The sequence below is a fragment of the Gallinula chloropus genome (genome assembly GCF_964237585.1).
Source record: "Gallinula chloropus genome assembly, chromosome: 4".
Lineage (NCBI taxonomy): Eukaryota > Metazoa > Chordata > Aves > Gruiformes > Rallidae > Gallinula > Gallinula chloropus.
The window spans coordinates 71,647,096-71,669,113 of NC_140088.1; the positions used below are offsets into that span (position 1 = coordinate 71,647,096).

At 40.0% G+C, this 22,018-nt stretch overlaps 1 protein-coding gene across 1 annotated transcript in view; it reads right to left on the reverse strand.

Moving 5' to 3' along the window:
• Positions 1 to 2,223: 2,223 nt before the first annotated feature.
• DKK2 (dickkopf WNT signaling pathway inhibitor 2) overlaps positions 2,224 to 22,018 on the reverse strand; it is a gene marked incomplete at both ends in the record, with an annotated part of 39,345 nt that continues 19,550 nt past the window's right edge. Inside the window, 3 exons of the mRNA XM_084263919.1 lie at positions 2,224 to 2,474; positions 3,005 to 3,154; positions 3,788 to 3,938. Of these exons, the coding sequence (XP_084120045.1) occupies positions 2,224 to 2,474; positions 3,005 to 3,154; positions 3,788 to 3,938 (552 nt within the window). The remainder of the gene's footprint in view (positions 2,475 to 3,004; positions 3,155 to 3,787; positions 3,939 to 22,018) is intronic.

A 22,018-nucleotide genomic window follows, 5' to 3' on the forward strand; every position in this document is an offset into this window, starting at 1 on the left:
AAAGAATATGGATAAAATATGTGGGGAGGAATGGGAAAGGACATTTAATATATTTAATCTTATTATACACTTTTTCTACATTAAAGTCAACAGGCTGCAAATATATTTTGCTACAAAGCTTTGTGTAAGAAATATCTCTATAAGAAAATACATCTCTCTAAACATTTCCTGTAAATAAATTATCCCAAATAACTATGTTTTGCAAGAGGAAAAGTGGGGGTAGCCCAATGACAAGAGCTAAAAATTGCTGAGAGACCATTTCTGCAATCCTGCTGCTCACGCTGGGTATCTTTTTTTTTTAATATGCAGTCACATGGAGAGCAAGAGTTCCTCTGCTGAGTATGTGCTGAGTCAGTGTAAGTAGTACTTGCCAAATTGGTTCCTGTACTTTTTTTTAATATTTGAAATTCTGAGCCTTATTCCTGTTTATGTTACACTGGGAAAAACTCCGAATTGAGCAGAGTTGCAATGATAGGACTGAAAGATAAAACTCTGACTGAAGTCCTTCGATGTCAATGAAAAGTAACTCCAGTAGGGAAAGAGGCCTGTAAAATAATCACCTTATTTAGACTCTTATGAAAGATAAAGGCAACATAGCTGAGGCCTCTGTTCTAGTTGGGAAGTCTGAGCCAGGTGGTGTAGCTAAGCTATAGCTTTAAAACAACCACTAGTGGAGATGTGTCAGTCAGAAAAGGTGTCTTAGATATGGGTGACATGGTCTTCAAAAAACTGCATACTGATGTACCCGCATTCTTCAGAACTGATTAAAGAGAAAAGTCCCTTGTATTACAAAACATGAAAATGGGTAATTAGAAATGGGTAATTACAACTTAGCAATAGGTCAATTATAGAATCAGACAACTTTAAAGAAATATCAGTCTCTTTACCAATGTCTATACAAAGGAATACTTGGAAAAAAGTAAAATGAAAGAAGTTTGAAAAGACCTGGGTGGTGAGTCAAGGGAGAATGACTGTCCTTTTTTTTTAACCATTACACAAACAATGTAGAGTTGTCCACAGTCCATGTACTTGCATCATTCCAGGCAGAACAGTCCAGACTGAGAGGACATCAAGTCTAGGCTGAATACATGCTGGAGGCTGGTATGCTGTGGCATCTCATGATGTTTAGCAAGTCATTTGTGGTCATACCATCTTCTTACATACTTTTCTGCAGGTGAGGAGGTGCTCACAATAGCCAGCTCCTTTTTCTTTGTTGCCTCTAAGAAACAAATCCATTATACTTCTGCAGAGTGCCATCAGTAGCCATTTGAGTTTGTAGCAGTATGCTCTACACATCTCAACAAACGTCTACATCATCTGTTATAATAGCAACAGTGACCCAAGTCCATAGCTCTTTGTGTTAGGCACTTCAGTGCTCTGCTACTTCTTTTGGAAATGTCTATAATGCAAGTATGCTTAGGCAAAGAAAGTATATTTAGGACTAATGAGCAACTGCCTGTATATAATTCTGGATTCAGCATGCACATATTTGCTTCATCTGTTCAACCCAATGTATAATACCAGTAAACTGAGGCAAATACAAGCGATAAAGAGCCATACTATGACACTGAACTACATAAAACATTTCAATTTACTTGTGTATAGGAAACAAAACCCTGTTTAAATGCCTCCACTTAAAGAAACTGCTGCTCTCTGGAAATTGTGAGGTGGCGATTTTTCCCCTCTATTCTGAGGTTCCGCAAGCATAGCACTCTTGTCCTGCAGGAGTGCTCTCTTTGCTGAAGTGTCAGCCCTGAATGACAAGGGCATGTGGACATTCACAGTAACTTTATTTCCATTTCTCACACCTGCAATGTGACCAAAAACGTTGACAGATGAGTCTTCCTGGCATGCATTGCTTCCTATAAGAGTACAATGTATACAATTTATTTAGGAGTCATTACCATGCTGGAAACCTACTGTAGCCCTAACACTGAACCCCTGAAAACATCACAGGACAACACAGCAAGGTAAGTGAAATTAATTTCCACTGTACTTGTTTGTGTGCTAGCATTTCCCACAAACTGTAGAGGTTATTTACAGAAGAGCTGCACAGTAGGAGAACTCCAGCTGCACTCACATTTACCACCAGCTCAAAAAGAATTGCATTTGGTGTGACTTCTACCCTAACTGTTACTTTAGCCAGTCCTCATTTCCCACCATAATGTAATGCATTAAATACATAAAGCCACAGTCACTTAATACTGTCTTCCCAATCCTCATTCAGATTTTCTGGCACACGTGAAGTCTTGATTTAGAAGAGGAGGTCGCATCTTTCCATACTTTGCAAGACAGGCCCTTGGCACAGTCACATCGTTGGAAAATCTCCAGTCCGTGGGACCCTTTCTTGCGTTGTTTGGTGCATACCTCCCCCTGATGCAACACAGGCTTGCAAATTTTGGTCCAGAAATGGCGCGCACAGCAGTGTCCCTCAATACAGTCCGATGACCGTAAGCAGGGATCGCCTTCATGTCCTAAAAAACAGCAACCAAACTATTTTACCTCATGGGAAAACATGAAAGTACAGATTCAGTGCAGGCTGACATAAATGAAGCTCAGAAAAAGGAGAGATGTAAATTCTGTCTGTGACTAGTTGAAGGATGTAGACACAAGGGCAGATGTGAATTAGGAAGGTTCAGGGGAATAATCAATGAGACTTGCCATAAGACTTAGTAAGGATAAATTCAGCTATGGGATTGTAAGTGGAATTACAAGCACTGCATTACATGACTGTTACATGTGTGCAATCTTGCATGACAGAAAATGGATTGTCAGTCCACCCCAGGTATAGAGAAGAAAGCAGATGCTATTTCAATCACAGCAACTGTTGTTTGATAGAACTGTTGTTATATCATTTTTCAAGTCATGCTGTGAATTCTCATGATAGACATTCACTCCCTGTGAAAATATTGCCTATTTCTGGTTTGCATTGCTGCATCTTTACAGCAATAATGTGACTCATTACATGAAGGAACAAAGCAGTGCAGTGCAAATGTGATCTTACCTTTTATGTGTGACAGCTTGGAGCGTGGCCTCCCTAGGTTTTGCCATCCCAAATCCTTGCTAGCATAGTGACCATTCTTCTTGTTGCGTGGCCCTTCTAGAGCAGGGATGTGAGGTGTAAGGATGCTTTCTGTTACTGGTATACAAATACCTACAGGGAGAAAACAGTCAGTCAAAGATTTGAACAAGAGGAAGAGCAGCTGAGAGACATACACAGAACAAGACTGGCACCATAAAAACACTGTGGCTTGGCCTCAGTGATGCTTGGCTCTAATTACACCTCTGCACCTAACTTCACCTCAGCTCTGCAGTGTCATTCTGGCTTCATGGTCTGAGCACCTGGAGACTGCCTTGTAGACCTCTCTCTCCAGAGGCAAGTATGGGAATGCAAACACTACCCTTATAACCTTGCCAGGGAGAGTAGATCAAGGATTCATTAAATCTCTTTTGCTGCCTTAAAAATATGGGTTCTGGGCAGTCTTCCAGTGAATCAAACCACATTGAATGCAGTGCTGTGACTTCAGGCAGCACCAGCATTTTTGGGTTTCGCCACTGCAAAATGGGAAAAAACCTGGTAGGTAGCACAGAGGCCTCAAACATAAAAATATTGTTGAAGAAAATGGAGTGGAATGAAGTAGGAAATGAGGTTTTCCAGGTTTAGTAAAAAGAGCATGGTCACCCAGAAAAAAAAAAATAGCAGAAGTTTTGCTGGGGATAACTCAGAGAAATAGGTGCTATGAAAAAGCTGATTTTATGGAGGAAAACCAAGAAATAACTGAAGTACCATTGTTGCACCGGTTCCCAGGGCAGCACATGCCATCTCTGTGGCAACGCTTCTTCTTCCTCCGACACATCATACATGCAGATGTTGCTTGATGAGGACTGTGGCAGTATCGCCCAACTTCACATTCCTTATCATTGGTACAAGGATAGGCCTGGTGAATAGAAGAAAGGTTTACAGTGAATACTGTTTTGTACAAGGTGTACAAAGCCCATAAAAGAAAAAAAATAAAATAAATTAAAAACCCCAACAAATCACCACTGAAACCCCCAGACAGTTGAGCTAACGTTCACTGGGGCCAAGAGATGCAGGTAGGATACTTCACTGCAGCCATACAACAATCTTTAAGCTACTGCTGCTGGGTAAGAATCAGGGAATTACAACCACCTTCCTCGTGTTTTCATCTTTTCTTGCCTCAAACATTATGTCGTCACAAGAGAACTCCTATTCTTGTGGTTTCAGGAATCTGTTTCATAGACAAGAGCGTAAAACTCCATAGTGAAGAACAAACAGAGCCATAAAAGTCCTCTCAGTAAAAATCCCATAATACACCCTGCAATACTTAACATTTTAGTTTAACCTCCAAGAAGACATTTTGTTTTGATAGTTGTCTAACAAACTGATGGAAAATAAGTTCACTGTTCTCACAGCGAATATCTACATCACATTGGTACGAGCTCCTTTGCGATTGCATCACTCCCCACTGGCCTATCTCAGTTGGACTCCTTGGAAGTAAACAAGCACTGGTCAGGATACTCCTTAAACTTTCTGCCTGCTAAAAACACCCTATGGTATGCAGCATGGAATATATTACCAAGCACAAACTGTATTGCACATATAATTCCCTTCAAGCAGAGAAACATATGTAATTCTCCTATATTCATCAAAACTAGTGCTATCTTACAGGGAAAAATGACCTTTTAAAACAGGATTTCAAAGTGCTGTATTCTTCCATGAAGAGAGAGAAAGAAAAGATTATTCCTATAAGAAGAAAAGACATGATGCTTAAAGGAGACTTAACAACACACACTGCCACATTCCAGGATACTTTCTGTTGACTCCCACACAGCTACAACTATGTTCTCTGTCTGCATCTAATTTTACTGCCTATTAAATTAATCATAGAATTTTTTTTTCATTCCTTAAAATTATACTTGAGGAATTTGTTTAGATAAAAAGATGAGAATAAATTTTGGGTACTTTCTGGAAAATGATGTTTACGCTTCCTCAACTACTTTTTTCCAGCATTTTAAACAAATTGGAATATTCCTTTTACTGCTTTCAAAATGACTCTTCCAATTAATTATTCACTACAAACAAAAAGATCAACTGACTAATTTTCAATGTAGGCTGATTACTTTTCTAATAATATTTTAAACAAGGCTTGATTATATTGTTCTCAGAAAAGAAAAACCTGGAGGCTGTTGAGAATTTGTTCCGAAAATTGTTCTTTTATAGGGACCCTGTCTTTGTGCCATTCTATTGAGAATCGTAGAAGAAACAAGAGATTTGATAATAAACCCAAGCAAGTTTCTCCAGTGCTGTTTGTGGGAATGAGAACCATGCTGTTTCCCATGTGATCTCATTAGTTGTTTTCTTTGTCAAAATTTACTTTACAGTACCAAAGGTGCTGGCTGGGTATTTACCAAGTGCTGCAGCCCCATTACCTCTGCCCTCTGAATATGTATCTTTGAAGAATGATTCCGGAGTGCAGCTGCTTGGAGTAACCTGACGTATGTGTAAGACTTTCTCCCTTAAGGATAAACATTTCCTCTTGCGTTCATACTCAAGTGGATGAACATGAAAGGCCAGATCTCTTAGCTGGGAGGAGCAACCAAAGACAAATGCAAGCCCTCACCTGTTTGGTACTTTTCAGGCAGAAGTGGATGCTACCTACTCTAGCAATAAGAACTAAAATGCTCTCCCCTCAGTCGCACCACTCCTTTCCCTCATTTTTCCAGCCAGAAATCATTAGCACTGACCTACAATTCATAATATAGTTAAAATAAAAGTAAGGCTTCCCTCACTCAAATGAGACCTTACTAAACTACAAAGCACACAGTGCAGAAAAATGATTTTATAGAGACCCGTGCATGGTTATACTGAGTTTGGAAAATACTAACACTGCTAGCTGGGGGAAATGCAAATAGAAAACAGATGAACTAGCTAAAACCTGGAGATGAAGGCATTTTAGACCCTTGTCTGTCATCAAGAATTTCATAACCGCATCTTTTTTCCAATATGGGCATGTGGTATACACCTGCAACTTGTCAGCAAGAAGCCTACTTGCAGTTTTCTTTTGGTTCCTCAAATAGCTTTAAAAAAAAAAAAAAAAAAAAAGAGTCGCCCAATCCTGAAGAGTGCTAATGAATGCTCTCACATACTGTATCTAGTGTCTGGTCTACTTTTGGTTTTTAGGCTGAGTGACATATAAAAGATATTTAGGATATACATCTGATTGCCAACTCTCAGCTCTGCCTTAAAGAGTGGTAAAAGTAACAAAGGAAAATTTTTACATTAAAAACTGTCAAGGAACTTGATGTAACTCAGCCTTTAGTCCCACTCTAGAGCCCTGTCCAAAATAAAGATAACACTTTTGAAATGAAAAAATAAACCTGAATGTTCACCTACCTAAGGCAAATGACTGCAACACATCAAAAACATAGTTTTACATTACATGTAGTTCAGAGAACAACTGGCAAACCCCAAAATATGAGCTGCCAGCCAGCTATATGAAAAATCGTCGTCTTGCAAATGCCTGATGCCATCAATTGTCTTGATCTTTCTTCCAAAACCACTATCCATTTGATATCCTAGCTATCAATCACAGGAGCTTGAAACAAAAATGCCTATATAGCCTTGTGTCTGTCACCTAATCACTAAACATTCATTGGAATAATTCATTCTCCCAGCAAAGTAATTTCTATTGCTGCAGATTATTCAGCATTAAAACACAAAAATAAACCAAAATAATATAGTGTGTACATAGCCTTGGCTATCAGGGTAGAAAAACGTGTTCACAAGTGTTCCATTCTTGGCAGTAGCTGAGCCAATCTATGTATATATTTTTTAAAATACAGAATAAAGATAATTGTAAAAATGCACGCGCTAAAAATTGTCTATGCATGGTGTCAAGGTTTTCAAAATCTCCTGCACCACAGCGCCTGAAACACAGCCTTTACGTTTAGAGAATTGCAGAGAACATTTCCTATATACAATGCAAAGACACAAATCAGTCCCAGATGGAGCGGGAAAAAGCAAGCTGTAAACCAGCTCTACTTCCCCAGCAATGATAACTAATTCTACAAGGCACATCATCCTTTCACATTCTTCTGCTATACATATCATTTTCTGGTTGTAAATCTCTATTCACTAAAAAAAGCTTTGATATTATGGGAAACCAGATGAAACCAAGATAAAATATGTAGCACTCCCTGAAGCTACATTTAAATAATCTTTTTTATTTTTTTTTGCCCAGATTACAGGCGAACAAGTCACCCGTAGCATGACATAAACTAGATTTGCCTGTGATAATGAGGTGCATTTTTAGAATGTGTTGTTTGATTAAGAGTGTTGCTTGCTGAGATGTTTTCTTGCAAGTCATTTCAATGACTTTTATATCTCTGTATTAAAGATACAGTTGAATGGATGTCCAAAAAAGGTACAACAAAGATGTACTGGATTTTTTTTTTTTTTTTTTTTTTTTTCAGTGTTGGAGGATTTGGGCTAGACAGCTGAACTGGTGCTGTTCTTACTGTGCCAGGATACCTCCTGTCCATAAAGACAGAAAGGCAGGAAGAGCCACTGACATTTTTACCTAGGCTGTGTCATCACTTATCCAGCCCAAGTCATCCTAGATACTGCTGGCTTCAGAACCCCCTTCAACACTGAGAGGAGCTGTGTCTAAATAAGAGATTTTTGTGGAAGAGATATCAGTAGAGACTGGAAATTTTTTTTTTTTTAAACCACATCATAAAGTCCAAATGCAGAGTCAGTCCTGGGAGGAGATCATGGCTACTACCACTCCCAGCAGAAGAAAGGGTGTGGAAGTTGTTCATTACCATTTTACTGTGGATGCTGAGCAGCACTTAAGAAGAGAAATAAAGTCTCACATAGCCCATAAATGACAATATCACTGCCATTACTGTACAGGACACTTGGCCAATTTCTCTTTTATACAATCATCCCATGATGGTACTAAGGACTGAGGTGAAAAACAGGTCAAAGACTACAGACAGTTGACAGCTGGAAAGTAAGAGAACTGTAGGCTACCAGGGCAATCCTTCATCACTCACTCTTACCTGGCAAAGAGGCACTATTGCAAAGATGAGACAAGTGGCTCAAGAAAATGCACACATACCTTACACCGGAAATGGTCTTGCTTCCTAGTTATCAGTGTGCTAGAAAACAAATTCAGGCTACTAGTCACAGTCTTGTACATCAGAATCCTAGTTACTAATACCCTGTGCAAATACCTGTGCCATTAGTATATGCTATCACATCCAATAGAACTGTCTTTTTCTACCGTCAAAAGGCTTGTCTTCTGTGTCACACCCATATATTCTTTTGTATTCACACAATGCCTGTGAGACAGCTTAGGGCAAATGAATTGCTACTGCAACTCAGTCTATTACTTACTTGTTACTTAAGGAAAAAGGATTATTTTGTCTATGTCAATTAATTACACTTTCATAAATTTAAAAATAATTACTGCAAGAGAGGTGGAAGCCGACCTCTCTACAGCCAGTGTGCTAACTGAATGGTCAAAACGAGCCTGAACCATAGGAAAGAGGACAGAGTTTCCACCCTCCACATAAGAGACAAAAAATAAAACTTGCCCACCCTTTTGTCTTGGGACTGTGCATATTGCTTAATATTCCACAGCCATCAGGCACAATGAAGCAACCAACTGGCTCAATCACGGTGAAAGATTGTCCTTCACGTCCTGCTTTGGGCAGGACAGAACTAGCTCTCTAAGCAAGGACTTGGTCCCCATAGACAAAACGTGAAATAGCCACAGGGGTGTCAGGTCTGTTTTTACTTTCCCCCCTCTCTCTGAAGAATTAGTCCAAAGTAAAAGCATGCCAATAAATTAGGAAATGCAAACATATGCTTTAACCAAATAGCCTGCTGTCAAGATTAATTACAAAGAATGCAAGTCATTGTTTGGTTCCTTGGTTGGGCCTGATTCCGAGTTGGGATCTCAAAATTGTTTTGGTTCTTAGATCAACATTGGTGGGATGGTTGCATGCAGTATGTGGCCTGTAAGAGCCATCACACATGGGATTTGTACCACTTGCCTCTGGAGACAGAATGACAACTCTCTTTATGGAAATCAAGGGCAAGACCTAACACTACCTCACAGGACAAAAACCTTTGTAACAATGGAGTTCTTCATTCAGAACCACATAAATGAGATAGAGAAAAATGGGGGGGGGGGGGGGGGGGGGCAGGGCAAGCGGGCAGGGAAGAAGTCAAAGCTTTTTAAGGAAGTAACCAAACAAAACAAACAAACTCCCAACTCAATGGGTTGTTTACTTCCCTGCACAGCAATTAAACTACTTTCTGATAGCTTCTCAGGTGTCTTTAAACAAATCCATGTCTAACTGACAAACTTCAGACTAGCTTTCTCCTAGCTGCTAAGCAAACGTGTAGATTAAGATGTGGATGGGAAGTGACCGTCGTTCACCACTATTTTGTTTTTAATCCCAAATGAGAAGAGACTTTATCAGCAGCCATCTGGAGCAATGCAGTTTTCCCACAGCACTGCTGATGTTGCTTTTTTCTATTCTTAGCTCAACACAGGCATAGATGATAGCGAGGGATCTCGCTGTGCACAAGCAGAAAGCCATGGTTAACTTATCCCACAGAGGAAATCATGCTGTGCTTTCAGACAGCTCCAGACATGGATCCTGTCTCAGACTGATTTCACCAGAAACTCTCAACTCTCTGTGATTACGGTAGCACAGACCGTTCCTGAAAGCAAAACTCACAGTAGTTGCAATGAAACAGATTTACTTCGTTTGGTTGCCATGACAAGTTTAATGATTCAATTTTTCTCACCAAGCCTCCTTCTTGTTGAAACAATACAACTCTGACCTGCTTCCCCACCAGACCCAGAGAGAAAGGCACCATCTTCTGCCTCTAGATTAAGCACAGGCACTTTCTTCCAGCAATAACCTATTTTTAACTCTTCAACTTAAAACAATACTTCTGTTCGTAAGGTCTGATTCACAGAGTGTTACATCGTTGGCTACATATAGTGCAACCTCCAAAGGTCATTCCTTCAAACTGTGTGGCTAATGGCCCCAGAAGCCTGCATTATTAAGACAATAAATATTCATGTTTCAAAGTCATGCTCAATCCACTGCTAGACCACCAGGGGAAGAAGATTTCTGAACCGTGCAGTAGTCCAGCTCTCATGATGTGCAAGAGCCAAGGAAAACTCAGATCTTAGCGACCAAAAAACAAACCTCACTAAGGTCCCTCTGAATTGACAAGGCTGCAGGACTCACATGGGTCCTGACTCAGGCTTTCTTTGCCCCATCAAAAATATCATGGGAAACAACTTTGCGTTCTGCAAGCAGTAGGCAGTTGTGTGGGAAGCAGCGCTTAGGGCGAGCATGTAGCTGCACCTGGCCAGGGGTCAAACACCTTAAAATAAATACGGGAGCTGTGTTGCCCTGTGGCACACAAAGCCAGCCATTGCAAGCAGTGCCTCTTTCCCTGCAGACAGAAAACCTCCAGTGACTTTTTCTGTATGAAATCTCATTCAGACTGTGAAATCTCATTCAGACTATGTGATGTCCTGGCCCATGTGGTTGATTTCTATAAGCATTTTACATCTACAGCAGAAGCTCTTACTCAATAGCTTACAATTCAATAGCTTTTTTTTCAGAGCTGCCTACATTTTGTGTTCTACAATGTGAGGAGGTAGTGTCTGTCCAAAGCTGGTCTTGGCTTCAGGAGGACATACAGAGAAGGTAATGTGAAAGACTGCAAGTGAATCAGTTAAATTCCTGGATAGATACTATTATCTAAATTAAATTTGCCTTAATTTAGTACATTTGCATGCATTACTCAAGTTTAAAGTCAAAAGTTTGAGGAACTTAAAGTAATCCACCTTACAACCTTATTCAACTTGATTCACCGCCAATGCCTCCCAGAATGAGTTATACTTCCAAATGACTTAAAGGGCAGCACACTATGCCCAAAATATGCACAGATGTTTGTACCACAGAACAGCATAAAACTATCACCAGGACACGACATATGCATTCTAGTCCTTCTGTTCTATCATGTCTTTAAGACAAATTGTCAACTTCAGATCCATACCGGTGTCACTCTGCTGACTCATGCTATTTCAGAGGAAACGTTACGTTCCCTGCCCCATGCATACTGCACATACACAGGTGCTCAAGTTTTCCCTCTCTACCTTGTATTGTGCTACATAGCAGTGCTTCCATCTCAGCATTTGGACAGACCATGAGGCTCCTATGCTAATTGGTTTTGAAGGAGGTTTCCTGCTCATTAGAACTGGTACCTTACAGAGAACATGATGAAAGAAGAATAGAAAATTTGGGGAGCTATCAGTTTGACCCTACGTTTTATGGAGTTTCTCTTAATGTGTATGATTCATACTGTCTGGTGAACTACCAGCAGCAGGATTAGAACAGAAAGCATGGCAATGTTAGGTAATCTTTGAAGTACTAAATTAACATGACAGGAAGCCTCTAGGTCTTGATTTCATGTCATTTTTGAATGCATTACCAAAGACTGCTCCAAGAATAAAGGTCTGTTAACATGCACTTTGTTCTATGTCCAGCCTTTTCAGCAAACTGCTCTTGCCCTTTTATCTCTGCCTTCTCTCCACCCCTTTTCTGATGGCTTAGCTCTCGTTTTGTCTCTAATTGGCTATTTATCATCTGTTCCAGAGTAAGATTCTTCTGGCTTTTTGATCAACATGTTTACTGCGATGGATGAACTGTGGGTTGCCAAAAGCCATTTTCCCTCTGGATCTATTAACTCTAGAAGTATGGAGGTTTTTTTATTAATATAAGACTACTATCCAGATGGAAACAGCTAGCAGATCCTATGGCTCACAAAGCATCAAGCATTACACTACAGGTACATACTCAGATATTGAGGCTGGGAGTAGAATAACACTGCTGGGAACCGGCAGTAAGTTACTGTTCTAACACCTGGATCCGAAGACCCCCAAATCAGGATGCACTTTCAGGGTGGAGCTTTTATTGGGGACAATCTCTGCAAAGATGTTTTCACAGCAAGAAAGATGAGACGATAGCTTTACCTTCTGCAGCATAGCTACTAAGGAAGTAAACTTCCTTTGCTTTTAAACATTCACAAAATTTAGAAGAAGTAAAAGGGGAAACCCTGTTTTATTGAAGTCAGTGCAAAAACTTCCTTTGTCTGCTCCAGCACCTGGAGAGAGAATGCTTCCAAGTCATAAACATTTGTGTATTGTCTGCAGTCCTCACCCTGAAAATGACTCTTAGGTATGCCTTGCAGAAAACACTTTTCATTGCAGAATACAAAGCATTTAAGACACTAGTTTTAAAAATGTGGTTTCTCTAGCCCTCGTGTTTAAAAGGACAGCCCTGAAAACATGAGTTCGTGTCAGCTGGAGAGACAGCCAGATGCCATATGTCTGAGAAGGATGAACCGCAGTCTCCACCTCAGCAGACTGCTGACTGCAATCTAACATTGTTGCTGAATGTCAGCATTATTGCTTGTCTCCCTGATGGTCATTTATGTGAAAACACCTGGCTCATATGCCTCTTTCAATCCCCAGTTCTTTTCTATGCATCAGAAACCACCACTGTCATCTGATATTGAAAACACCTTCCCTCTTTTCCTGCTCTACATGACCCCCTCTGCAACATGATTGCTGTGACTGATCCATTGCAGGGCAACTAAGAGGGACCAAGAATTTTGAACTCCAAAGCACCTACAGAAAATTGAGATCAGACATCAAAAATCAGTTAGCCCAGTTTTAATATCAGAACAAACAAACTTCATTGGGGCAACTGCATCAGCTCCCACTCTCCAGTCTTGTGCACCACAGAGAATTCAGAGAGGTAGCCATAGAAATTCATAAGATTTAAGGACAAGGGTAAAGAAAAAAAAGAACAAAAAAGTTATTTCTTTGGTTCTTATGTTTGGCCTGCATGAATGAGGCTGAGAAACAGGACAAGTCACTAATGCAACTTGAGGCTTTTGCCTTCATAACAACAGGAAGAGTTATGATACCAGAACACGGCTCCTCAACCTGACTCATTCTAGGATCAGCTATGCTTGTACAGGGAGCCAACAGTGCTCACGCAGTGGGACTACCTGCAAAAGAGCAGCTGTACAGGGAAAGGGCTGGTCACAGTCCCCTGAGGACATGGGTAAACACTGTGGTGGTTAGACGAATGTTGCTGTTCATCTGACTCCTCAGTAAAAGGAAAAAATTGTAATACTAGGCTATTAAGGCAAATTATCACACTTTACTCAAAGGAGGCCAAAGATGAAAGAAAAGGAAAGGAACCCTAACAACATCATTAAAAATATCATTGTACTTTTATTATATGATTAAGTTAGAGCTGCCTACCCAACTTCAGTCTGTGGTAAATAACGTAGCAATCAAGGTTTCAACACTATTTACCCTCTTTTCCTTTTTCTTTTAAAATGATCCTGGTTAGTTTTGCACAAACAGGAAAACAGGAACAACACAGCAAGGCAAGAATAACTTGTGAGTAAAACCAGATGAACACTAACATATTTACATAGTGTAATGACTTCACTATTAATTCAAACAAACCCAGGCCCCAATTCTCAGAAGAGCAAGCTGAGCACATGCAGTCCAGGAGGCAAAAACAGGGTGGCTTCAGACTACATATATGTCTGCAGCCCCTGAGTTAGTAGGGACTGCTTGCAGTTTCAGTCTGCAATAGCCACTGCGGGACCATCCTTCATTCCAGACGTTGTACTCTGACTACACCCTCTTCTCAACCTTATGGGCCCCTTTCCATTTCCAAGCAAGACTTCCTTCAGTGCTAGACACCATAGCACATAAGAAAAAGGACAGAAAGATTTTAAAAAAAATCTGATTATATGAAAAGCACCTAATGTCATAGAAATGAGAGAAAAAAAAAGAGAGAAAAAAATCCAGACTCGGGTACCCTACCTACAAGGGACAGTCATTTCTTGATACAAGTACCACCACCACCCTCAAAAAGAAATTTAAAAAAAGATCCAAAGAAACAGGAATAATCCTATGCAATTTCTGAATGAAGCCAAATTGGACATTCTCCTAGTCATTGTCAGCATGCAATTACCTACGATTCTGGCATTTAACATTGAATTAGCTATAAATCTGTTCTCCACCCTCAAAATAAGCTGTTCTGCAGCTGAGACTTGTATTTATCCTCTTCCCTGCTACGTTTTACTGTATCTTCTGAACTTATGTGTTCAAGCACTCTCTTCTTGTCTGAAAATAATATTCTTTATGTGGAGTTACGGAATCTCCTCTTTGTTCCTAGATGTCTTGGATGTTGATCAACAAAAAGTCATTAAAAAGTTTAATCCTCTATGCTTGGCACTACATCAGTCTGAGAGCAGTTCCTTTGTAACAGCCTTTGGAATAAATATCCATTAAAGATTTTTTTTTTCCTTATATGGGTCACCCACACTTTATAGTGGGTGGCCCTTTCGTTTATCCCGTTACTATATTTCCACTTCTAAAGCTAAGCCAGATGCAGCAACCTGATACTACTTTTTCGTTCACGCAACTTTATTGTAATGAAAACTTCCGTGTATATCTGATACTTGTTAAGAAAGCCAAAGAAATAGGAACCATGGTAATATTGCACCACCTTCTTGACAACTTCTTTTCTGCAAGAGTTGGATTCTCCAGGGTACTGCATGCTTCGTTAGTAAGCACTTTTCACATTGAGATGCCCCAGAATGCAAGCACGGTCAAGCCATGCCTGAAGCTCTCTTGATGGCATTATCTGCATTATAACCATGCCCAAAGGCTGTGTCTAGGTGCTATTCTATGGGATGAGTTCTTTACCTGCCACACAATCTACACAAGCAAGACCAAGCAAGAGCAGAAAAGATTTTAAGGTTTTTGGTTGTTGGATTTGTTTGCCTTTTTTATTTTTCTTTCTTCACTCTTCATTCTTTTAAATAGTTTTAGTAGTGGAGATGAAATGGCTTGGCTATGCCAAGGCCACATAACAAGTCCATGGAACACAGGTTACTTTCTTCAACCCTCATCCATTTAACCATACAATTCTTTTCATTTTCTGAACGTATACCCTTCTTTTCAGATGTGCTAAATATAAGTGACTGGGTCTTTACCTCCTCTGTACAGGGATATAAACACAAATCAAGGTGGCCAAGTATGAAAAAATTTAATCCTCCTTTCTAATGATACCCATGGAAGCATATTTTTTAAAAATAAATTGATTGCTTAAAGCATATTTACAAATTAATATAGCCTATTTAACAACTGCCAGACATTGCTAGAGCATGGATATGTGATGAGCTCTCCTTAAACTCTACATGGAAACCAACCATTGACTGTGACTATGTGACTATGGCAAAGGAAGATTTCCTTCCTTACCTTTTTTCCAGAGCCTTCGCCAGAAATGTGATTTGTTGTTTTCCCTGTACTTCACATGCCCCTCAGCATGGAGGGGGAAGGAAAGAAGCAAGTTTTAATTAGGTAGATAAAAATATTTGTAACTAGGCCTTGGGTAGTTCAGCTAGCAGCAATGGAATTACTCAAATGCTTGATGCTATTTATGTGTTTACATTTGTGAGAACATAAGCATATTTGTAATAGTTTCCTGTACACAAAGCATGATTCACCTCTTAGGCAACAGATTGTTTTCCTACTTACATTGCAAGGAGGCAGAAAAGCAGACTAGACTGGCATGAAACACACTTCATCACAAAAAAGCAACAGAGTAACATCGGTTGGCTTTCCTCAGTCATGGCAAGGGTATTTCCCAAATCAACCAATTCCCTTTCATTTTCCTGCTCTTCTAATTCTCTAAGAGACTGCACTGCACAGAATACCTTGCACTCAAGAAAGAGAGTCAGCCCATGTCCCTGGCAAGGTGCCTTTTGCACTGTGCCTCCAGCACTGTGCTCTGACCAGCCCTCAGGCTTAGGGAATTTCTCTCCACCTGCCCTGACCCAACAGTGGTGGTTACACTCCTAATTCTGCAAAACCCACTGGGCAACTCTTTGTGTTATCCATGTCTCTCAGTTCACCTGAGTGTTTGCAGGATTTGTGAACACACACAGGGAAACAAACAAAAACAAACAAACAAAAAAAAAGCAGCACTTGCTCCCTTTCCCACAGACCACTCAGTCCCAAAAAAGGCACAGTTCCCACTGGCTTCAGAAGTTTCTTCCTTAGTAGGAAAATCAGCTCATAAAGAAAGTGTCATTGTTAAAATGTTAGTGTGTCTCCTACATTTGGTGCATTTTCCTTGATACCAATTCAGAGGGTCATATGGGGTAGGATCAACTTTCCCTACCAGGAGGATTTCTCAAAACTGAGGCACTGGGACACGCAGCCTTGCAGCAGCTTGCTGCCTCCCTGGGAGTCATGCAAGATGGTCACCAGAATACAGTGGAGAGGGGCTAAACATCAGGCTTTGCCATCATTTCCTATGTCAGCCTCTTGCCAAGTGTTCTACATACAAAGGAGGGGAAGAGGGGAAGGAGTACACTAACTTTGTAGTATTTTAACCCATGCCCAGCTGAGTATGAGTAGAAATGCCCCTCCCCAGAAACACTGAAATGCCATTTTCATTACTCTTCCTTATCCCTGTCAGCTTTGACTGCAGCCCTGCTTTACAGGTCCTAGTGCTCCACATGCTGAGTGTGGATGCCAAGGCTAAAGGATGAAGGAATGACTCCCTCCACCCCCAGTGCATGCAGGAGAAGGAAGAGGTGCTAGAGAGTCCCACTTTCTGCTGTGGAAAGTCTCTTCTCTGAACACATCCTCAAAGCCCGGACTTTCTGAGGCAATGCTAGAAATATTACAAAATATTTTTGTATATATATAGTCATGATGGATAGCCAGCACTGATTTTATTCCTGAAAACCCATAGTTGGGCCCTGTGATGCACTGTTCTTTTTTTAATCAACAAAACCTCATTTAAAAGGGACACTTCAGGACTTGGCCCAAAGGCAACACAATGCTCTAGCTTAAAAGGTTAACAACTGGGATATGTACTGCAGAGAGGTAAGCTTTGCTACTAAAGGAAAAACAAACATTTTCATCAGTATAAATAAAATGATCAGTGAAAATTCTTTGTTGGAAGGTGTCAAGCTATCTTGAACTCAAATAATAGGGCATATCATAGAATTATAGAATGTCCTGAGCTGGAAGGGACCCATAAGGATCATCAAGTTCAACTCCTGGCTCCACACAGGGCCAGCCAAGACAGAGCACCGGACTGAGTGCATCATGCAGACACTTCTTTAACTCAGTCTGGCCTAAGTCCCCCCTGTCGCAGAATTAATTACTTAATACTTAGTGTAAGTTTTCAGTAGCACATAGTGTACTTGCAAAGATTTCATCTTATTTAAGTACCTTTATAAAGGTTTATTCAATAGAAGAACTAATCATGCTGAAGCCTACAGGTTGAATGTGTAAGAGAGCACAGGTATCACTGGTAACAGTGTAGCTACTGAGAGAAGTCCCTCAGTAAGCCATTATCATACAAATACTGTTCATTGGTTAGATCTCAGTATACTTCAGAACATTACTTGAACATGCAAATACTATTTAAACATGTTTCTGGAACATTCTAAGAGAATATAAAAAATCTGCTCCAAAACATCCCTCTCCAAATCTTTTCCCATTTCCCCTCATCTTGCATTAACAGGATTTACCATGCTTGATCATGAGGTCTGTCCCATCTTTCTTTAAACAGAGGACAAAGTCTGTCTACACACACCCACCTTTGCAATCATTGGCCTCACTGTTTCTCTCCTGTATTTTTAAGTCATTGTTATAAAACTCAGTGAAAGGAAATCGAAGGTAATGACAAATAATCAGCATTAGCAACACTGCGGCAATCTGTCACACCACTAGAACCCAGCTGTTTGCAGAGTGATGGCCAGTAGGGACTATGTGCTAGGAGCAAAACAGAAATGCCTGGATCCTCCCCAGCACTTCTTCCAGCTATTTATACAAACCTTTGCCGACCTTCTTCCCTCATTTCTTTTCAGTGTCAGCTTGTTTTTTACCCAGGGCTAAGCCACAGTTGTTTACCATATACCAAAAAAACCCCTAAACTAATTATCTTAAAGTCTTCAAGTCAAAGTACATCTGTTTTGGAAATGAGAGTCTGTCTTAGTCCTGGCTTTCATGTACACATCTGAATGGGAAAAAGCCTGTGTGTTACAGATTTGCTGAGGAACGTGCAGTAGTACCCTTATCATCCCTATCGGGTGTAACTCAAGAAAGACTTTTGAAAAGTTCAAAAGAAAAGCAGCAAACTGCTGTTTTAATGAGACTCCATTAGGCAGAACTCTGTTCATGACTCTCCCAGATCATTGTTTTCATTAGCAAGCTACATGAATAACAGTAAAGCTATTTGTACAGCGCTCGCTGCTCGGGTGCAGGCTCCCACTCCGCCAGAGCACTGTCTTTTAGATGTTCAATCCAGCACTGCTGTTATCTACTCTGTGAGAAAAAATAATATGATGCAAATGAATGGAAATTTTGTGTCTGGCCAACAAAGGGGCTTTCCCAGTCAAAGTCAGAACAAAGGTTTTAACTTATTTAGGAAATCAGAAGGATCTCTCCCTAATAGGAGTAGCCCTCCCTGTGATATATAATCCCATGGTTTCTCTGGGCTTCACAATGGATTTACTCATTAAAGACTTAGCACACGAGTAAAGATTTGAAGAGTGGGTCATCAATACATGACAGAATAAAAATATTATGAAATGTAAATTACGTGTTAGTTGGAAGCAATCACTTCATTTTAGAACAACTTGGACAAACTCTTGACAAGAGGCACGCAAATGGTCTGGTTTGTTCACATAAAAGCTAAGACTGTGTGTGCAATGTCATGGTCTGACAATGTCCTCAAAAATCCATTTTGTACATCTGAAATTAAACTCTTTCAAAGCTTAAATAATCTGCTTTTGTTGAATAAGTCTATAAATATTTAAGTCATTAGACACGTTAAAAAATCTAAGAATACTTTTAAAACTATTACTGCATTCAGGAAAAACAGCTGTTGAGCACTTCATAAATCTCCTTTTCCTTCTTCCTTTGAGCAAAACCTGTTCCAATCTCAGAGTTAAGTCTGCAGTGCAATGCTAAAGAACACATACATCTGAGAGAATAAACCAGATTACTTTTTGATCTTAAGCCTTTGAGCATCAGTATTTATGGCTGAGACAGTGCTTACATTTAGGCTGTTTCATACGGCCATGCAACCTTCCCTAGAAATCTACTTAAGTACCCACAAAGTGTCCAGTACATGCATGGCCCCATCAGTTCTGATGGAATTACTGACTGACAGTTTTGCCCTAAATGAAAGAACTCATGAGATGAAGGAACTCAGGATCTCCATACTTTGAACGTCAGGCTACTTGTGCTGAATTACGAAAGACCTGCAGGTTTGTAGTCAAGCCCCTGCTGAGAAGAGTGGCAGATCTCTACCATCTCCTGTTGGCTCTAACTTCAGATCATGACGTTGCTCCTCCATGGGTCTGTGATGGATGCTTTCCCACAGATCACAGAGGAAGTGCAGACTATAAACCTTACAAGAGCAGGGTGCCAGGGCACATGGCTACAGGCTTGGGGCTTGTGCTGGCAGGCAGCACCTCACAAGTGTGCTGCAGCAGATGGACACTGCTAACACCTCATCTCCCCAGAAATGCTCAGCTGTGAAGTACAGTGACACTTTGTTGCTTTTCAATTGACTGCTGAGTCTTATTTTCAAAATTTAGGGACTAACACATTTCAGAAAGCAAACTTTACCTAAAAAAAAAAAAAAAAAAAAGAAAACCCACCACTTTTTACTGAAGAGTTTGCAGGAAGCAGCAGTACTGAAAAGCTACCAACACCCTCATCCAGACTCTCGGAGGGGACTCACCAAGCAGCACAAGCAGAAAAAAACTTTTGAAAAGAAGATAATGGGATTTTTTAAAACAATCTTAGGAAGAGCACATTGACAAAAGGAAAAAATGCAAGAGAAAGTGCTAAGAAGCAGCTTTGGGTATGATTTAGAGATTGGCTTGTGTCCATAACCAGGACTAACAATTACTATGAGCCAGGTTATCACAGGTTCTATATGGATTTTACCATGTTCGGGATTTCAATAGAAGGAGACACACGTATGCTTTTATGCTTAAAAAATGTCCCTGTATCACACGCACATGCCAAAATGTGTACAGAAATGCTCTGATGATCTCACCTTTAAAATTTCTTCACTTATCTATATATGTCACTGCATGTGTAGGAGAGAGACAACATGGGATAATGCTGGCATATGGCAAATGACAACACAGTGTTACAAACAACTGCATCAATTGCAAGTATTGTTATAACAATGTCATTTTTATTTTCTACCAAGAGGCAGCAGAGGAACCTTGGTTACAGACAAGACCTGCATTGTTCTAAACAAAGCAGAAATAGGAATTCCAGTGTAAATGCCAGAAGGGTTCAAATCTAGCTCTGTAGTGGATTTACAAAGAGCTGAATGAGGTCCAAAGTCTTTTAGGATATGTCAACAAATGAAATTGAAAACACAGCTATTCCAACAAGGGATCTGTATGTACTTACATACTGCATATTGGTATACCTGCCATGTAAGAATTGGGTTTAGTTAATGTAGTTAGGAAACTCTTCATTTAAGTTTTATTTGCTTCTCCCTTTTGAAAACGGCTTACTATTTTCTTTTTTTCTTTTATGGGCCACCAAATTACATGTGACCAAATGTACCTATTTAGTGAAAATGGGTTCCATTAGTATGTAATCTTATCCTTGCATTGTTTTCTTCTGAAGGAAAATAATGGAGAACAGGTGGTGATGCTTAGCATCAGGCTCCTGTTTCTAGAATTACAATCTACTGGGAGCCACCAGCAATTTCTGAAAGCTGTCATAAGCGCTCAGGAACTAGTATGATCCAGAGCACACTCAATACATTAAAGCGTCTTTTTGAAAATTTAAGTAGGTGTGACAGGAGAAAACTGGCTGAATGGCGCAGGGATTCTAACGTGTCCCTGCAAAGGGTCGTGATTTCCTTCTGCATCCCACAATAAATAACTCAAGCTGGCCTCCATTTCCACAGCAGAAATTAGACATTTAAAAAATTCAAATAGGTACCATATGTACTATAAACCTTTCTGGTTTAGCATTCAAATGTAGCCCACATACACATTGTTGAAAAATATGAGATTTAAATTAAAAGCTGTTCCTTTACACTTAGTTATCCTTCTCTCAGTGTTACAAAATAACAGCAGTCTTGATAAAATCTCTTTGATGTAGTTTGAAAATCTTCTGCTGTCACACTGCGCGGTGTGCAGCATCCAATGGATATTTCTTTGTCTTATCATCCATCCCACCCTTAGTCTACCAATTAGATAATTAGATATTACAGAAATAATTATATATGACTAACAACTGTGTTTCCAAATGTGCTCTCATGATGAATGCAAGACAGAAGTAGCTAACAGACCTATATAATCAAACAAGCAGTACAGCCGTGCTTTAAAATTTGGCTCTGAACCTGAGGAGTAGGACAAAGACAACCTGTGTTTGTATGGCAATTTCAACTGACGCACAATTTTGCAAAACTGGACATCAAAGGCTGGTTGACATCCCTAACTACTGTTTAGTGTCAGATATACCAAGGTACACACTTACATGAGGAAATAGTTAATGCAGGTTTGTTTGTGGCATTAAAGTTGAAGAATTACAGGAATTAAATGAAGATAAAGTTATTTGCAGGGCCAGATTTTCTGTTCGTGGAAGTTGGCAATGTCCCACTGATTTCCACAAGAAAATACTAAGTCATACCATGTAGGTTAGATTCTACTTCACATTCCAGATTCCTTGTACAGATATATAAAAGCTATGTAAAATTTATTGTGACAGTGGTTATTTCTTTTGGGAGACCTTAGTCAAAGTGGGTCCTGCACATTGAAATCAATTAGACACTAGGCTAACTTCAAGAAGTTTTG